Raw genomic sequence first — 18,537 nt, 5'->3', positions numbered from 1 at the left:
TAACAAATAATTGTATTTCCAATGAATAAGTTCAAATGTATTCTTCTAACTTGAACAATCTTCACATTTTAAGTCTCATGAAAATAAAAAGGAGCATATTTAATATGCTTGAAAATGCCTTTAAAAATCACCCCTGATCCTTCTATTGGTAGACCATTATTTTAGGCTTGTCTCAGTCATCTCCTATAAATATAAGTCATACTCTGGATTGCTAGCCAAGATAATCAACTAGGACTCTTTTTAAAGCAAAAATTAATTCACCAAATGTGTATTGCATAGCTTACAAATTTCCAGAAATCTGAGTATTGCTATCTAACAAATCTCATCCGAAAATAGATTCTCCGCGGTCTGTAATTTGCACCATGGCTCCCACATCCAGGTTGAGTATGGTTGAGTCTCCATAAATAACTGTGAACTATGTACCCATACAACATGCCAGAGAATCTAGGAAAGCAAATAGCTGACCATTTCAGATTTTAAGTAATCTTGGAAATACTGAAAACATAGATTATTGTATATTAGTTATGTGATGTAAAATGCCTTAAAGTATAAATCTCAAAAATTCTCAACATAGTAATTAGCATAGAAATATTATATCATAGTAATATTATCAGCATAGCAATTTTCACTTATATAACAGACTAAGATATTACTAGTCACAGGGTAAGTGTGTGTGGGGGTGGGGTGGGGGGAGATTCTGCTCCAGACAGTTAACTCAGATATCTAAAGCTAGCAGAGCTTTTGCCTTTGATAACCCTGCCTTCCAAGGTCACCCAAATCACTGGACATGCAGCTGCTGAAGGAAGGTAACTGTGGAGAAGGCACACCCAAGTCATGACAATCTCAGGCTTGAAATAACAGACTGCTTTCTCCATATTCTGTTGAGAAGAACTAGCCCCATGACCTTATACAGACACAAGGGAGGTCTAAGAAATGAATTCCCTAGCTAGGCAGTCACCTCCAAAAGGAGACTTCACAATGAAGGAGGAGGACAAAACTCTGTAGGAAGCTATCTACCTTCTGCCACAGGTACAGATGGACACTTTAAAGAAAAAGTACTGTCTACTAATTACTGATAATATCAAATTTTCTGTACTTAGCAATGTTTTCAAATAAGCTCCCTGATATGAGGGAGAAGGGAATGGACTAAATTTGGAACCTAGTAAATAAATAAAAGATGTCAGATTTAAAAATCATTTCTGGCTAAATTTAGCACTAGAATTGCTTACATAAGAAATTCACTGGAAGAAAATAACTAGAAATCAATGCAGCATTATTGTTGATGTTTGAATTACTAAACAAACCACAAGCCTGGTCTGCTGAAGCAATGTAATTATTTGAAACCTAAAAAAACTGTTGGACTTCAAAGTTGCACTGGAAAACAGCAAGCTATGAGAGCTGTCTAGCCCCAAGCATGGCCCTTCACATGTGTCAGACAGTACTTTAGACAAGTGAGTGATTCCCACAGAGCCTTACCAAGAAAAGTCAGAGGGGCTGAGAAACTTGCTTTGTGAAAGTTAAGAGGGTTTTGGGTTTCCTCTCTGATCGAATGGGTGGGGAAAACAATGAATCAGTGATTGCTCTCTTTTTCTTGCTCTTTTACCAAATGGGAGTTTTTATTGTATGCAGCAGAAGCAACCATTGTATATCATGCATGTGGGCAGCAACTGGAATGAATGGGATTGACAAAATAGTATTCTGCTGAATTATAAAGTAGTCAAATTAGAAAAAGTAATACTACACGATAGAGAAAACTGCATGTGACCCAGAGATCCTGGATTTTGAGCTGCAGGTACGTACTATTTGGGACTTTGGACCATCTGTGGGAGGAGGTGAGTATTCAACATGTGGGAAAAGAAAGTGTGAGGTAACACTTGAATTATTAGAGGCACAGACTGTGCTAGGACTGCCATATGCATTTCTTCTTCCTTCTAGCAATAGCAGGCCTCAAGTATTAGTTGATGGACACACAGAGACTGTATTTCTCAGTGTCTCTTGCTATGATGGGGCCATTTAATAAAATTGCAGTAGATCAGATGTGAGCAGAAGCAACAGGTATAACTCTTCAGTCACACTGCTTGCCTTCCACTAATTTCCACTGCCCCACTTCTTGTGGCCTCATGTTGGAACATGCTAGTGTACAAATACAAATTTTTATTGGGTACAGCAGAAGCAGCCATTGTATATTACACATTTGGGCAGCAAGTGGATCATGCAAATGAGAATGACACCCTGTGGAATGGCAGGAAGGTGTAACCTGGGTTGCTGGACAGCTTCATAGGTCAGTTACCCTAACCAACTGGTTTACCTACAAGATAGGAGTTTTACCTGAGTATTATTTTATGCCTCTGTTAGGCTGGTTATTGTTTAATTGAACCAATATCTTGAAATTTCTCAAAACTTTCCTTGGTCATATAAATCTGGGTAAAGATTTAAAGCTAGGAGAATACACAGGAAGCAAAATTTTCACAGCATGTTGTATTTTATTTTATTTATTTTATTGCAGATGGACAGAATACTTTATTTATTTATTTATTTTTATGTGGTGCTGCTGAGGCTCAAACCCAGTGCCTCACACATGCTAGACAAGTGCTCTGCCACCGAGTTACAATGCCAGTCCCTTCACAGCATATTTTAAATTTGCCTCACTATTTTTTCTTTTTCTTTCCTATATACTCTTATCAGAGTATAATTTTGGCCCTAGGAAACAGCATATTGCTGTGGAACACTTATAATGCTAGAATTGGTTAGGTTTTTTTTTTTTTTTTTTTTTTGGTTTTATATAATCTTTTTTTATTTTTTATTTAGCTTTTAATTTTTTACAGACTGCATTTTGATTCATTGTACACAAATGGGGTACATCATTTCATTTCTATGGTTGTACCCAATGTAGATTCATACCATTCATGTAATCATACATGTACATAGGGTAATGATGTCTGTCTCATTCCACCATTTTCCATACCCCCCTCAGAATTGGGTAGTTTTGATGTTTGCCTTATACATCAATACTGGGCTTGGTGGTGACATATTTTTCTGAAAAGTGACTGGTCCCAAGACAATGGACATGTTCTGATTAAGTTTTAAAATGCTGAATGACTAAAGCCTTATGGTTTAGAACTACTAATGAGATTATAGGCAGAATATAAAACTGAATGGCAGTCATTCCAATTGGGAGAATTATAACAGGAATAATCTCTTGTCTCTTAGATAACAGACACTTGAAAACAGTTATTCATAGATACTTGAAAATACGTTACTGAATCATTATAATTACTTATTGTAGTTTTTAAAATGTTTTGCTTATGATTTTTTATTGGAGGATTGTAATCACATATAGTGTTTGAGTTCATTTTTACAACAACATATGCAAGAAATTTTATCTCAATTCCCATCCCCTCTTTTTCCTCCCCTCCTCCATCACCTATTCGCCTTCCTCTACTCATATTCCTTTTGTTCCTTATTTATTTTTGATTGAAATTTTCTACATATAGAGGTAAAATTCCCTTTGTCATATATGTATAATGAGATTTTGTTAAATTCATTCCATTTTTCTTCTTCTTTCCCTTCTTCCCTCTCTCTCCTTTTCTACTCTACTTAACTTCCTATATATTTATGATATCTGATCTCCTTTATTTTGCTCTAGCTTCAACATATGAGAGAAAACATTCAACCCTTGATTTTCTGAGTCTGGCTTATTTCACTTAGCATGATGTTCTAATTTCCATCCATTTACTGACAAATGCCATTATTTCATGCTTCTTTATAGCTGAGTAGACTTCTATTGTGTTTATATGTCCCATTTTCTTGATCCATTCATTTACTGATGGGCATCTGCATTGATTCTATAATTTGGCTATTGTGAAATGTGTTGTTATAAATACTGAAGTCACTGTATCACCATAGTGTGCTGATTTTAGTTCTTCGATAAACACTAAGGATTGGAACAGCTGGGTCATATGATGGTTCCATTCCCAGTTTTTTGAGGCATCTCCACACTGCTTTTCAGAATGATTGCATTAATTTGCAGTCCTATCAATAATGTATGTGTGTACCTTTCCCCCCCACATCCCCACCAAACTTTATTATTATTTGTGTGTTTGATAATTGTCATTCTGACTGGATTGAGATGAAATCTTTGTGCCGTTTTGGTTTGCATTTCTCTGATTGCTACAGGTGTTGAATACCTTTTCATATATTTGTTGGCCATTTGTGTTTGTTGAGAAATTTGCTTAGTTCTTTTGCCTATTTATTGATTGGGTTATTTGTTTTTATAGCATTGAGTTCTTTATATATTCTGGATATTAATCTCCTCTCAGAGGAATAGCTGGCAAAGATTTTCTCCCATTTTGTAGGCTTTCCATGTTCTAAATTATTTCCTTTGCTGTGCAAGTTTTTTTTTTTTTAATTTGATGCCATCGCATATATTAATTCTTGGTTTTATTTCTTGAACTTTATGGTTTTTTTGAGGAAGTCAGTGCCCATATGAGGGAGTGTTTTCTCACAGCAGTTGCAAGGTTTCTGATCTAATTTTTAATTCTTTGATTCACTTTGATTTGACTTGTGCAGGGTAAGATATAGGGATCTAATTTCATTCTTATATATATTGGTATCTAGTTTTCCCAGCACCATTGTTAAAAAGGCTATCTTTTCTGCAACATGCATTTTTGGCATCTTTGTCAAATATCAGATGGCTAAAAGTATGTCAGTTTGTCTCTTTGTCTTCTATTCTACTGCACTGGTATCCCTACTTTAATGCAAATACCATGCTGTTTTTGCTATTATAGCTCTTCAGTATCCTTTTAGATTGGGTATTATGATACTTTCTGCATCATTTTTCTTGCTTAGAATTACTTTGACTATTCTGGTCTTTTTCTTCCCAATGAATTTAAGGACTGTTTTTTTTTTTTGTTTTGTTTTGTTTTGTTGTTTTTTTGTATGAAAAATGCAATTGGGATTTTGATGGAGATTGCATTGAATCTGCATATTGCTTTTGGTAGTATGACCACTTTGACAATATTAATTCTGCCTATCCAAGAACGTGGAAGGTCTTTTCATTTTCTGAGGTCATCTTTGATTTCTTTCTTAAGTGTTTTATACTGTTCATTGTAAAGATCTTTCACCTCCTTTGTTAGATTAATTCTCAGTGTGTGTGTGTGTGTGTGTGTGTGTGTGTGTGTGTGTGTGTGTGCGTTTATTCTGAAAGGGATAGTTTTCCTGATTTCCTTTTCAGCTGAATCATTTGGAATATAGGAAAACTATTGATTTAAACGTGTTGATACTGAATTATGCTAAAGTTGCCAAATTCATTTATCAGCTTTAGGAATCTTCTGGTGGAATTTTTGAGGTCTTCTAGATAGAGGATCATGTCATCAGCACACAGATAGATTGACTTCTTTTCCTATTTGTATCCCTTTAATTTCTTTCTCTTGAGTGATTTCTCTGCCTACAGTTTCAAGAAATATATTAAGTAGAAGTGGTGAGAGTAGACAGCCTTGTCTTATTTCTGATTTTGGAAGAAAAGTTTTCATTTTTTCTCTTGTCAGTATCATGTTGGCTTTGTGTTTGTTGTATACAACCTTTATAACATTGAGATAATTTTCTCCTATCCCTAGTTTCTTCATTGTTTTTAACATGAATTGCTGCTGTATCTTATCAAAGGAATTTTCTGTACTGAGAGGATCATATGGTACTTGTTCTTGATTCTATTTAAGTGATGAAATACACTTATTATTTTGCATATGTTGAACCAACCTTGCATCCCTGGGATGCAGCCATTTGATCATGGTGTATTACCTTCTTAATAGATCTTTAATGCAGTTTGATAACTAAAGTAACAGATTTTTAAAGCTATGCTTAGATTTTAACCACTTAAAAGCATATTCCTCTTTGTGCTACAATGTAACATCATGCTATTTTCCCATTCTGCTGCATCACCATGGTACAGATTCATGTCACTTTCTAGGAATATGAAAACTGACGTTAACCTCAGAAGCCCCACGGAGGATATTGGTATAAGTGAGAGGAAGTGACAGGTGTTCTAGGCAGGGAACTAGAAAATAGTGACTCAATATTATCCTAATAATTTTCTGCCTTCAATTTTCTTGTTCATTTTATTTAGGAATTACTTTTATGAAATTCTCTAGTACTCTATGATCTTGACTTGTATCTGGCTTCATTTAATGAACACTGGCTATCCACTATATGCACGACAATGTTAGGTGCTAAAGTGTGTATCAAAGTGTAACAAACTATCTCCACCTTCAGTGGCAACATTGCAATGTACTGAAAAAAAAAAGTTAATCCCAAATAATATCTGAAGGAAGATAAAATTTGATACTATTGTAAAAAAAAAAGATCAAAACTACATTCACCAAAAGAACCAAATGAAGAAAAACTGTTCTTGGAACGCCTTCATATGGAAGGTGGTGCCTGCATCTTATTTTGAATGATGGATAAGATGTACAGAGATATGAAAAGAAAGCATAGGTTCATGTACAATAAAATAAAATTTTAAAGGGGGAAAAAAGTCATGTAGAAGTATATAATAAAGGTTGAACTGTATGGTGAGAGGCAAAACTGGAGATAAAGGTTGTGGTAGGATATTTGAATGGTCTTAATGCCCAGATGTCATTAAATGGACATCAGCTCATATAATTTTATCAGAAAACTGATGATCAGGGCTGGGGATATAGCTCAGTTGGTAGAGTACTTGCCTCGCATGAACAAGGACCTGGGTTCAAACCCCAGCACCACAAAAACAAACAAACAAATGAACAAAAAAATCTGATGATCTAAATTGCACTCCAGATCACTTTTTAATAATTACATTATATCTTTTTATATTGTACTTCAATATTTTGATGAGGCTTCTTTTTCACCTACATGTGAGCTCCTCCAGAAAAAAAAAAAAAAAAAATTTCTCTCACTGGTATTAGAATCCTCAGGATGTCTCTGTTCCCTCAGAAACAGAGTTTTATTTTGCTTTTATCAGTCTTCTTTCCTTTGCCCAGATTTCGTTATAATGACTTAATCAAATAATTTCTAAGTTTTAATTTTATTTCTGAGCAATGAGACTCCATGTTCAGGATGTTCAGATGATGTCACTGTAGGAGCTGGAGAAAGATATCTCCACTGAAATACTTTCAGAAGTTTTCTCTGACTTCTTAAAGATAAGTAAGTGATATATATAGTTTTATGGCTAGGGACAAATCATCATGAGTTTTAAATAAAAGGCCACCAATTATGTGGTTGGTTGATAATTCTTCAGATGCCAGATGACTCATGTAAAACATTTTTGCATAATATAGACAGGCATTCTTTGGTAGCAGAAGGAGCAATTAACAAGGACAAGTTGTGTGGTTCAGTAGAATACTCAATAAGATAAATGGTACACAAAAGATTTCATCATTTCAATGGCCCGCAAGTAGTCATTCAGCAATAAGTATGGGCGCAGTATATTTTATGAAGTATGTGACAGGAAGGATTTAGTGGAATATAATGACAGATAGGTGCCACACAGAAAAAAAAATGTAATAGCTGACAAAGAAACAGGTCTGAATTTATGAGTAAATAAATCTAATAATGACATATTTCTAAGAGCAGAAATAAATTATGATTCTATAGGAATAAGTTTCCTGTTTCCTATTTCTATAGGTCAATAAATATTCTTAGATGATAGTGATTGTATTTCTTTCAGAAGTGTACATTTGGTGTGCCTAAAAAAGTGCATGACATCTGAATTTTAGTAAAAAGTCTTAAATTTTCTTAATCAAATATACCAAACATAAAAACAAATTGCATAAGATCATTCTAATATATCTAAATATGAATGGCATAAGGTATGAAAATTTAGCAATACATAAAGGAAAAATGAACAGAATGAGACATGTTTTAGAAGTTAAAAACAGTTGAAGTGTTTTTTAAGAAATACTTATATTTTACACACAGATCATTATCCCCACTTGGATTATAGGCACTTCCCAATTTTCACACTAGTAGTCCATTTAACTATTCTGACCTGTGAAAAATAAATCATTTGGTCAACCATGAATATACACAGTTGATTTTAAAGTGAACAAGTATTAAAACCCTCAATTATGAAAACAAAGATTCAGATAAGAGACAAGGTCACACAAAAGGCAATGAAATTAGGCTATAGAATCAACTGTGTAAATCAGGATTTTTTGAGAACTACAAAATAGTATGGCATTATTTCACTTATGTACAAGATGAATATCCCCTTCACAAAACTGATGGATAGCATACAGCAAAGCAAATCACAAATTTGAAACATAAACCCAGGACCTAGGAGTAAGTAGAGCTATTAGCACCCTCCAGTTAATGCTTCAAACTTCACTATTCTAAATCAAACCCATCATTTTACTTCCCCAAAAGACATGCTTCTGACATTTAATTTCAGAAAACTGCCCCTACATTCCATATCCACTCACACTCAAACTAAAACATTTCAGTTAGCTTATACTTTATTTTTGTTAAATCTCTATTATCCTCAACTTTTCAAAGACACTACTTTAAATCCTATTTGATTCCTTGCATGTATCTTTCAAATTGCACATCACACAATTATACATAGCAATAGTTTTGTGTCAAGCCTGTTTTTCTCCTTCCAATAAGAACAGACAATTCCTTAGCCATCATTTCTCACTGCCCAAAATGTGTGTGATATTTCGCCTGCACGTTAAATCCCAAGTCATTCTGACATTCAAAGTCATATAAATTACCATTAATAAGTTTTTTGAATTGATTACTCTTTTTCTATAACAAACCATTCATGGCTTACTGGTCTCCAACAGTACTTGTTCATCTTGTTTTATTTTTACTTATTTATTTTTTTGCTCTGTGCCTTATCTCTCTCCAGAAAGATTGTAAGATTATGCATTTTTTCTTGTCTTTTTTTTTTTGGCTTTTTATCTTCTTTTCTGGGGGTTTGTACTGAGGATTAAAGCCAGGACCTCATGCATGCTAGATAAGCGCTCTATCATTGAGCAACATCTCCAGTCCTTTTTGATTTTGGTTGTTCATTTTTTGCAGCAAGGTCTCACTAAGTTGCAGAGGCTGGCCTCAAACTTGAGATCCTGCTGTCTCACCCTTCGGAGTAGCTGTTATTACAGGCATGTTTCACCACACCCAGCAATTAACCTAATTTTCAATTCATAGTTCATGAACCTCTCCCATGACACTAATTCATAATTACTTCTTCTTTGTCACAACTTTAGTGGGAATATATTACTATAATCTGTCTAAATTATTTGGCATTTAGTCAATGATATGTATGCAATCTAAATTTCAAGATGTATAATGTCTAATACTTCAATTAGATTTAAATTTTTTAGAAGCAGAAATGACAAGGTTTAAAACACAGATTTGCACATAGTAACCAAGGCAGGGATGGTCTGTGTTCCCACACCACCTATCCCCTTCTTAGTTAATATAGCATCTGCTTTTAAGCCAGGTACATGGCCTTACTAAAGGAAACTGACCACAAGACCACTAAATTCTGTCCAGTATCACTTATGAAGAAATGCTTTGTGTGACTTCTGGGAAATTCTCTTAGAAGGGGGATGCTGTCCTTTGTCCTTTAAAAAAAGAATACAAATTACAATGATTGAGGCAGAGACCACACTCCAAAGATGACAGAGAAATGAGTGGGAGTGTGTAGCCATTTCTTTCTTGATCGCCCTCCTATCAGTTATAGTCTACGTATTGCTGATTGATGTGGGTGAATAACAAACTTCCACAGTGTTAAAAAAAAATCAAAATTTTGCATTTTCAGTAATCGGTTGCTACAAACAGATCTAAGAGACACGCTGTATTTTAATAATTATTGGCACTAAAGTAATATTCACTTTAAAGTATGTTTATACAGTGATCCACAAATATGTTAAATGTATCTATAATTTAAAATGTGTCTATTTGCAGATATCTAAAAAAAGAGATGGGAATTTTGTAAGATAATGAATCCTTGAAGGCATTACTTTTAGAAATATCACAAGTTCTGAGGCTTCAATGATACTCCATTTTCTTTACATTGGCTAGAAATCTATCAAGTGCTTCTTTAATAACTAAACTAAAAAGCATTACCCTTTAGACTACCCTTATGATATCTGACGCTTAAAATACTTCAAGCTATTTTTCAAAAAGTGTTACACAACTTGAGAAAAAATGGCTACCCATGAGAAAGAAAAGTCATTCCACATACCTTATAAACTGATTCTATTGTATTTATTCTAGCAAAATTCCAGCAGATACAGCAACAAGGAATGTTACCCAGAGGTCTATTAAACACTGATGCAACATATACTAGCTACCTTTTTTTGTGATCACATAGTTTTAAAATGAACAAATGAGGTGAAGAAAAAAAAGAATGATTAATAAAACAGTAAATATCAGAAGGCAGATGAAGCAGATTTTTTGCTTTTTTCTGTTTACTTTTTTCCTTTGTAAATGCAGCTAATTATCTAAAAAAGGGTAAGTGTTACCTACACTGGCATTTCAATGAACCACTGATTCCTAATTATAATCCCAATTACTCCAGTAATTGTCACAATTTCAGGAGACACTAATAGGTGAAATGAGCAGTTTGTACCTACAATCTTGTACAATGCATAAGAATTCACAAAGTTGAAAGCTGTGCAAGTAGTTTTAACAGCTTTAAAGTTAATATATGTAAACTAAGAGCTCCAAAGGAAAGAACCCAAAAATGAAACTAAATTTATAATAAGCTATGTTCAATGAAGATGTCATTAGACATGGGTTCCAGATACTTTTTCTCTTGTTTTTAATTAATATATCAAAATTATACATTATATATGAGGTATAGGATGGAGTTTTGATATATGTGTACATTGGATAATCATCAGATAATGGTATTTAACATATCAAACATATCAAACATTTATTATTTGTTTGTAGTGAGAACATTTAGCATTCTGTCCTCCAGTTACTGAAATATACACTACAATATTTAACGCAACCTGTCTTTCCTTCCACCTCTGGACTCTGTTCTCTCCCCATGTTCACAAGCATTCTTCCCTTTCTCTCCTCAGCGTTTCTCTTGTTAACACTTCTCTCTCTCTCTCTCTCTGCATTATCCATTTCTCTCTGATCCTGAGCGCTTGATTTTTCATTATTATCCTAATATTCTCTCACTTTTCCTTTTCCTCCTTTTCCCTCAACTGCTTATATATGGAATGTTATACAAAGGTAATATATTTTACATATTTAAAAGCTACCTAATTATGTTAGGAATAAAAATATTCTTATATTTATATATTATTAGAAGAATATCAAGTTAATAACTCCTATAGTTTAAAAATTATACTTGAAAATGCCTCATAAAACCCCATGTAATTTTAAGGATTATTATATCAGGTTTATTATGTACATGAGTACTGTTGCTTTTTTCCATGATGCCATCTTACATACTAAAATTTCCAATTTTCTGACATTTAACATTTAACACGTTAATAAAAGCACTTAAGAGTTTTAGGAGTACTTTCCTGTAGTAAAAACTATTTGTGTAATGGAAAATTCAATTAGGATAACAACCGAGGTGATAATTTTCCCATGCATATCAAATATTAACATTAATATTTTATTATATCTCATTTTTTAAATATCTAATACAAACTAGGCCTTTCCTAGTGCTCTGAATTTCTAAAACAAATAATTATTACTGGTCCTCCATCTGGCATTATAACCATGCAGACTTCATAACGTTTTTAACTAATTTGATGATTCAAATTAGTTTTAACTTAGTTTTAACTAAGTCTGATGATTCCCATACTATTATTTATTGTTATCATAATACAAGGTTATATATAATTTGATTTTTAATTCACTCTTTTTTACTACTAAGTCACTTCTTACTGTCACTTTTTACTATGAATAATTCAATTTGCTAAAGATGTTTAGAAAACTCATGTCTCAAAAATAATTCTATTTAAAGTCACATTGTGGCTAATATCCAATAATTCAGGGCATGCCTTCGAGAAAGAAAAGGCATTTTGTGTTTGTCAGCTTGTACTAAAGGTGGAGAAGTTAAAAATAACAGACATTTCACTTAAAGTGTTTTTAATAGGCTCTCAGGATGTACTAGTGATTAACTTTTTATCTTGTTATAGGAGTTGCTATTTATTTCTCCTTACTCTCCTTTATAAGAACAAATAACATTATAAGATGGGGTCTATTTTCATTTTAATTTATGAAATACATTCATCTTCACCAAGATGCCTTTGAAATTAATTCAACCTGACACAAAAGAGAGCTCTATTTTCCTTGTGAGTTTATCTTATTTCCTCTTGTATTCACATTCACAAAATCACTGATTCAAGAGAAACACTAATGCTTTTGTTATAAATTTAAATTGTAACCAAAACCGGGAAAGAAATATTTCAAATAGTTTCTAAAAAGTCTATTCATTTCTTTAATGTGACTGACAGACCTGTGCTAAGCAGTTGGAGCCTTACCTCTTGTTTTAGGATTCACAGTAACCTTCTGTGCCAGGTACAGACCTAAGAATACCTCCTGTGCCAGGTACAGACCTAAGAATACCTGCAACCTGACGCAGACCAGGTACTAATCACTTAGGTGACTCAGTTCAAAGTGATTTTGATCAATGGAGAGTCATGTAAAACAATTTAGAGCCATGTAAAGAGAATTCTTTTTTTTAATGAAACTAGCGTGATACTAGTGTAGGAGAAGGTAACAGAGTGTTTACAAGCAACGTTGAAGGAGATACTTACAGTTTCTTGTGATAATTATTGAATCACTAAGCACTTACCTGGATAATATCGGGCCAGGCCAGTAGCACTGCCAAACACCTGCCATAGCAATGAGGGATCTTCTTCCCGATTTTTTTTGAAAACCTCATCTAAGGCACTTGTCCAGTTGAGTTCATTTAACACTATTGTTGCTACAAAAAAAAAAAAAATCAATATATCCAAACTTTATAATTAAAACAATTGCATTGACTTATTTATTTACAAATAGTACACATTCTCACTGCTTTGTTTATAAAACATTTCTAATTCAATGGTTATCTAAATTTTAGACAGAATTATTTCCTCAATTAAGTGATCCTGCTGACATTTAGACTGGATATCTCTGTTGTAGGGGTGTCCTGCATACTGCAGAATATTTAGCAGCATCTCTTGTCTCTGCCTATGAGATAGTAGCACCATTCTCCGAGAGACAAGCGAAAAAGCCTCCAGATGTGGTCAAATGGCCCCTGGGAGCAACATTGCTCTTGGCTGAGAACTACCCTGAGTTATCTTGAGAAACAAAACAGGAGGGCTGGGTGATATTCCTTCTAATCCTCAAGACAAGTTGGAGGAAACCTACAAAGTTCTTCAGGCAGTTTTAAAACTACCTATGGTGTTCTGTGATTTACTTATTTAGCTTGCTACCAGAGTTTAAAACAAAAATACTGTCACTGAGCATCGCTTACTAACTGTAGTTACAAAACAAAAAATGCACTTAGTTTTATAAAGGAAAAAGTCATTCGGTGACTTGGTAATATTGATGTTAGAAAATATGAACTAGTTGTTACTTCATCACTAAATTCATTAACAATAGTTTTAAATTCTCTTTTGTTTTCCTGGTTATTTAATTAATTATAGTATGATGCTAATAAAAACCAGGTGATTTCTTTTGATGCCTATTTAATAACTAGTCACTAATCTTGGAGAGGTATTCTAAGCATATCATGCATTATAATGAAAATCATTTATATGTACGATGTGAGTTAAAATACTATATAATTTATGATTATGGGCCTCCATGATCATAGCATACTAATCTAACACATTAAAAGTTTAGTTGGCATAGAACGTAAGTTTCCCTGTACATAAAAGATAGCATACATAATGTCATGCCTTTATATGTAAAATATGTATCATTCTTTCAGTAGATCAGTAGTTTGGGCCACTCTGCATTTTAGAATCCCTGATCAAGCCTCAATAGTGGAAATGTGCTGAGGATAAGGACTGGAGACACTGCTTTACTTTATTCTTTTCTGCATCCTGAGAAAAAAGAGCCAACAAAGCAATCATGGTTAAATCATGCACAGGCTTTGATAAAGGTAAAAGAAAAAAAGAGCTTTTGTCAAGAAGGATGCATAGCATATATGTTTATATTTTAAAGTTTGTATCTCTTACGAAAAAGAAAGGAAACAACAAAAACAAGGGAATTGTAACATTGTTCTGGGACCAGCATCCTGATGTGGTTCTCATTATTGAAAACTAACAAGATTTTCATCTTTATGGATGTGATTACTCTCAGAAAGATCAGTTGTGTGTGCGTGAATATTCATGAGCTGAGTCAGATCCACAGTGATTCTGAGATACTAGAGAATTCATATTCAAGAGCATGATCCAATGAACACTAAGTGGCCAGTTATATGAAAATTTACATTCACATAGATAACCTGAACTGATACTTGCTATTCATGAATATTTATTTTAATATACAAAACATCACCGAAAGAAGGAAATCGTAACTTTTTAACATTCATGACTTGTACTATTCTACCGAACAAATAATATTTATTTATGATACAGATAGACTTCATTAATCTCCAATCTATTCTATCTCTTCAATTTCCTTGTCTCTTTAATTCATATCAAGCAACAAACTGACATCTAATTATTTTTAATAAAGTTTTATTTGTTTTCAAGGCTGCTAATTTTTTTCTTCATTTCATATGATATCTTAACAATTATTAAGTATCAGGCACTGACAGTCTTATTGTGAGTTCTACTGTTATCTACTGGCTAAAACACCCAAGTTCTGAAATTTTCCTATCACCATGGCAATATATATTTATAATTCTGAGTTTATAAATTTGAAATTTCATTTATAAACAAGCCTCTTCTAAGGAAAATTTTGAAATGTTTTTCTCAACATATATTCATCTACACATCAGCAAAGGACATAACAAATGTGTACACTGGGCACTTAAACAAATTTTAAGGTTTACTCAGAATGAAATAAATAGTATTATATGCCTATCACATCAGCAAGGTTTATAAACTTGATGATACTTAATGTGTAGTGAGATGTAAGGACATAGGCACAACCATTTGTCAGTGTGTTTTTAAAGAACTTCCAAATGCAATCATTATTTTATTGGTCACTATCTTTATTTGAATATCTAAAGTCAGAAAACAAAATACAAAGAATCTGCGATGGGGATACACAACTAGTACAACCCTTATAGAGGTCAGTTTGACTATGCCTATCAAAATGTACAATCTTTAATCCAACAATTCTACTTCAAGGGCTGTAAACCAAGGAGAGAGTATGCTCTGCAGTCTTTAATCAGAGAAACTTAGCGCAAGAATCATTTATTCAATATTACATTCAAATTACTTAAGAAACACCCAAAACTAGAGAAATTAAGCTACATTGCTAATTTTTTTCTCAAATTATGCAAAGCAGGTAAAGATGTAAAAGAAAATATACAAATTATGAAACAAGCAAGCAAGAAAGCAAGAATCTTATACTGAACACTTCATTATTTAGCTGCTATTTCCTGAAACAAATTATGAATTATCCTGGAACAATGTGCAGATAATATTTTCATAACCTGAAATGAACAGATTTTCTATTCTTAAATACTATAAGATTCAACACCTCAATCAGAATTTCTAAAGGGGCTGACATTTCTATCTCTAAGCTTCAAGAATGCTCAAGGTAAGCATTGCAGAGATCACCAAATACTCAGATGATGGAATGAAAAGCTAAAGCACAATATTGGCCATGCTAAAGCAAGTTTGTCCTTCCCTGAATGTGAACTGTGTCCCCGCACTTTCATTATGTTTATACACATACAATCAGCCTCTCCACTTCTTCCTATCTAATGTGGAAATAGAGTTTATATAAGGAAGATTTTTAAAAGTGATTATTCTGGTTACAACTGGGCAAAAAAGACCAGCATATAAGTTGAAAGTTGTCATGAGATCCTCATTTTATACTAGAAGAGTTTAGGTGGTTATAGCCTTTACCCTCAATGAGTACTTTTAATCTCTCCTATGTACCTGACACATTAGTTCTTCAATAAAAGGTATAAGACATATATTTTTCATGATCTAAAAAAATTAAACAAAACCAAATCCCCAGAAAATTACTTATTTTAAGTAGTACTCTCGATTATAAAACTGTATTATTCATTCATGTATAGACTATATGCAAAAAAATTGTAGAAGTCTGATTCATTATTGTTCAATAGATTATTAAAAAGTTTTCATTTGTCATTGTATATTATAAGAACTTTAAAATGCAACCATTATACTATAAATCACCATATTTATTTGAATATCCAGAGCAAGTTATCAAAATTCAAAGGACTTTAATTACAAAAACATCAATACAAATTAGTTGTCAAATATCATTAAGTATAAGAATTACAAAATAAATTATCTTTTAAAAATAATTTCAAATATTTATTGACCACAAATTAAACTTCCTATTTTATTAGGACAGATATATTTAATATTGTTGGTTCTATTTATGGCTTGTTATCTATAAATTGTTTAGGACTATTTGAAATTCAATTTTATTTGATATTTTCAATAATATCATGTATATGCCATTGTATTATACTATATATTGTATTCACAACTGCTTTTTTCCTCATCCTAGACAAATAGCAATGTTTTACATCCACACAAACTTTCAATGTCTTGCTTGAACTGATATTAGTGATATTAGAAGTATGAGTGTATTTTTCACTGCAGACTAACCACTAAATGCAAACATAGCCTTAAACCTATTGACATTACCAACCAACGTAGTTAAGCATCTTATGGCTATTTTAAGAGTAAAATTAGTACTCTTTTTCTTCTTTTGCAAAATTAAGATCTGTTATGATGTTTTATTTTGCAAAAATTAAGTCTTTTATAATGCTCAAGGCCAAACCTACTAAAAGCATTGAATACTTGGAAAGCAAACCTTGACTTCAGGGCCTCTATTCTGAATGGCATCACAGGATTTCACTGATAATTGATTCAAAATACCAAGCATACAGCTCTTTTCTTCATCTACATGGTTTTCAAAAACATGGCCTTGGTGTGCAGCAATTATCCTTTAAGAGTATTCTATTGTTCAGTCTGGCTTCTCAAGGGAAGAAAGAAAAATCCAATTTGTAATAGCACAAAAGAAGCACCTTACATTTTTTGCTAGTTCTTCTAAAAGTCCGTGACTCTTCTATCCATTCCTTGTTTGTGACGTGGAATACAGAATCATTGAGAAGCTCTGAATTTAATTTTCTTCTGCAAACTTCATCCAATAAAAACAATGCATTATTGCTATCTTTGAAGTCTGAATTGGTTGAATGTATTCTGTTGCTTTACTCAGAGTTCAAGACCTTACCATGCATTAAAGGTACTATATGGCTGCTTGGAAAACCTCAACCTCATACACAATGTCAACAACAGCTTTCTATTTTTAGAAGTTGTATTGACATACCATTGACATAAAATATTTCATTTTAACATAGCAAAATGTAAGACTTAGTGTTTTGATATATATATATATACTTTGTGAAATAATTATCACAATTGAGTTAATGAACTTATTTATTACTTCTACATAGATAAAACTCTGTGAGTGTATCCATGTGTGTGTGTATATCCATGTATGTGTGTGTACTGATAAGATTTAAAATCTATTCTGTTAGTAAATTAAAAATATATAATATTGTTAAGTATCCTCAACATGCCATATGTTAGATCTCTGGAAATCACTCATTTTACGTAACAAATTTTGTACCCTTAACTACAGCTTTCTAATGAAATCTAGAGAAAAATATATATTTTGTAATTTACTTAAAATATGAATAAGTTTGATAAATCTTTTATTAAAATTGCAGCTATTAAAGCTGTGGAACTAGATACCAAAATTATTTTTGTTTAACAATGCCTAATATATATTAAAATAAGTAAAACAAGAAAACTGGGCATACCACTTACTACACTAGTTCACTTAACAATACTACTGTTTTTATAAAAATTACCATGTTATTTAAATCATAGCTACTAGTAAGGAAAAAGGTCAATATAATATTAAATGCTTACTGAATACCATTTTCTATGCATTATCTCATTTGACTTTCAGAATAACACTTTGAAGATGATAGTGTTATTATTATTTTTTAGATAAGAAAAGTAAATCCTCAAAAGGTTATTCAAATATTACACAGTGGTGTAACTATACAGACTGTGCTTGTTAGATTTTCTAAACTTTGATTTCATGTATAACTAGAATTTTGAATCTGAAAAGGAATACTGACTATTTCTCTGTAACACAATTGTTCTTAACTGAGAACAATATCCATCCCCAGGAAGTCATGGCAATGTCAAAAGATGTTCTCCATGATCAGGACTAGTGTGATATTATTGGTGTCTAGAGGTTAGAAGTCAGGGATGTTCTGCACAACAAATAGCACACAAGTCAGACTCCAGAACGAAGAATTACTCAGCCTAAAATGTCGGTAGTGCCCATCTTGAGAAACTG

General features: G+C 32.7%; 1 protein-coding gene across 13 annotated transcripts in view; it reads right to left on the bottom strand.

Annotated features, from left to right (window-relative positions):
* Positions 1 to 18,537, bottom strand: part of CACNA2D1 (calcium voltage-gated channel auxiliary subunit alpha2delta 1) — a 455,544-nt gene that overhangs the window by 113,543 nt on the left and 323,464 nt on the right. For all 13 annotated transcript variants that reach the window (XM_079151110.1, XM_079151106.1, XM_079151111.1 and 10 more), the window contains one exon: positions 12,806 to 12,937. In XM_079151110.1, the coding sequence (XP_079007236.1) occupies positions 12,806 to 12,937 (132 nt within the window). The remainder of the gene's footprint in view (positions 1 to 12,805; positions 12,938 to 18,537) is intronic.

This window comes from Sciurus vulgaris (assembly GCF_902686455.1).
Source record: "Sciurus vulgaris genome assembly, chromosome: 8".
Taxonomy (NCBI): domain Eukaryota; kingdom Metazoa; phylum Chordata; class Mammalia; order Rodentia; family Sciuridae; genus Sciurus; species Sciurus vulgaris.
Note: the sequence above shows the minus strand (reverse complement) of the source record. Positions and strands in the feature narration are given on the sequence as shown.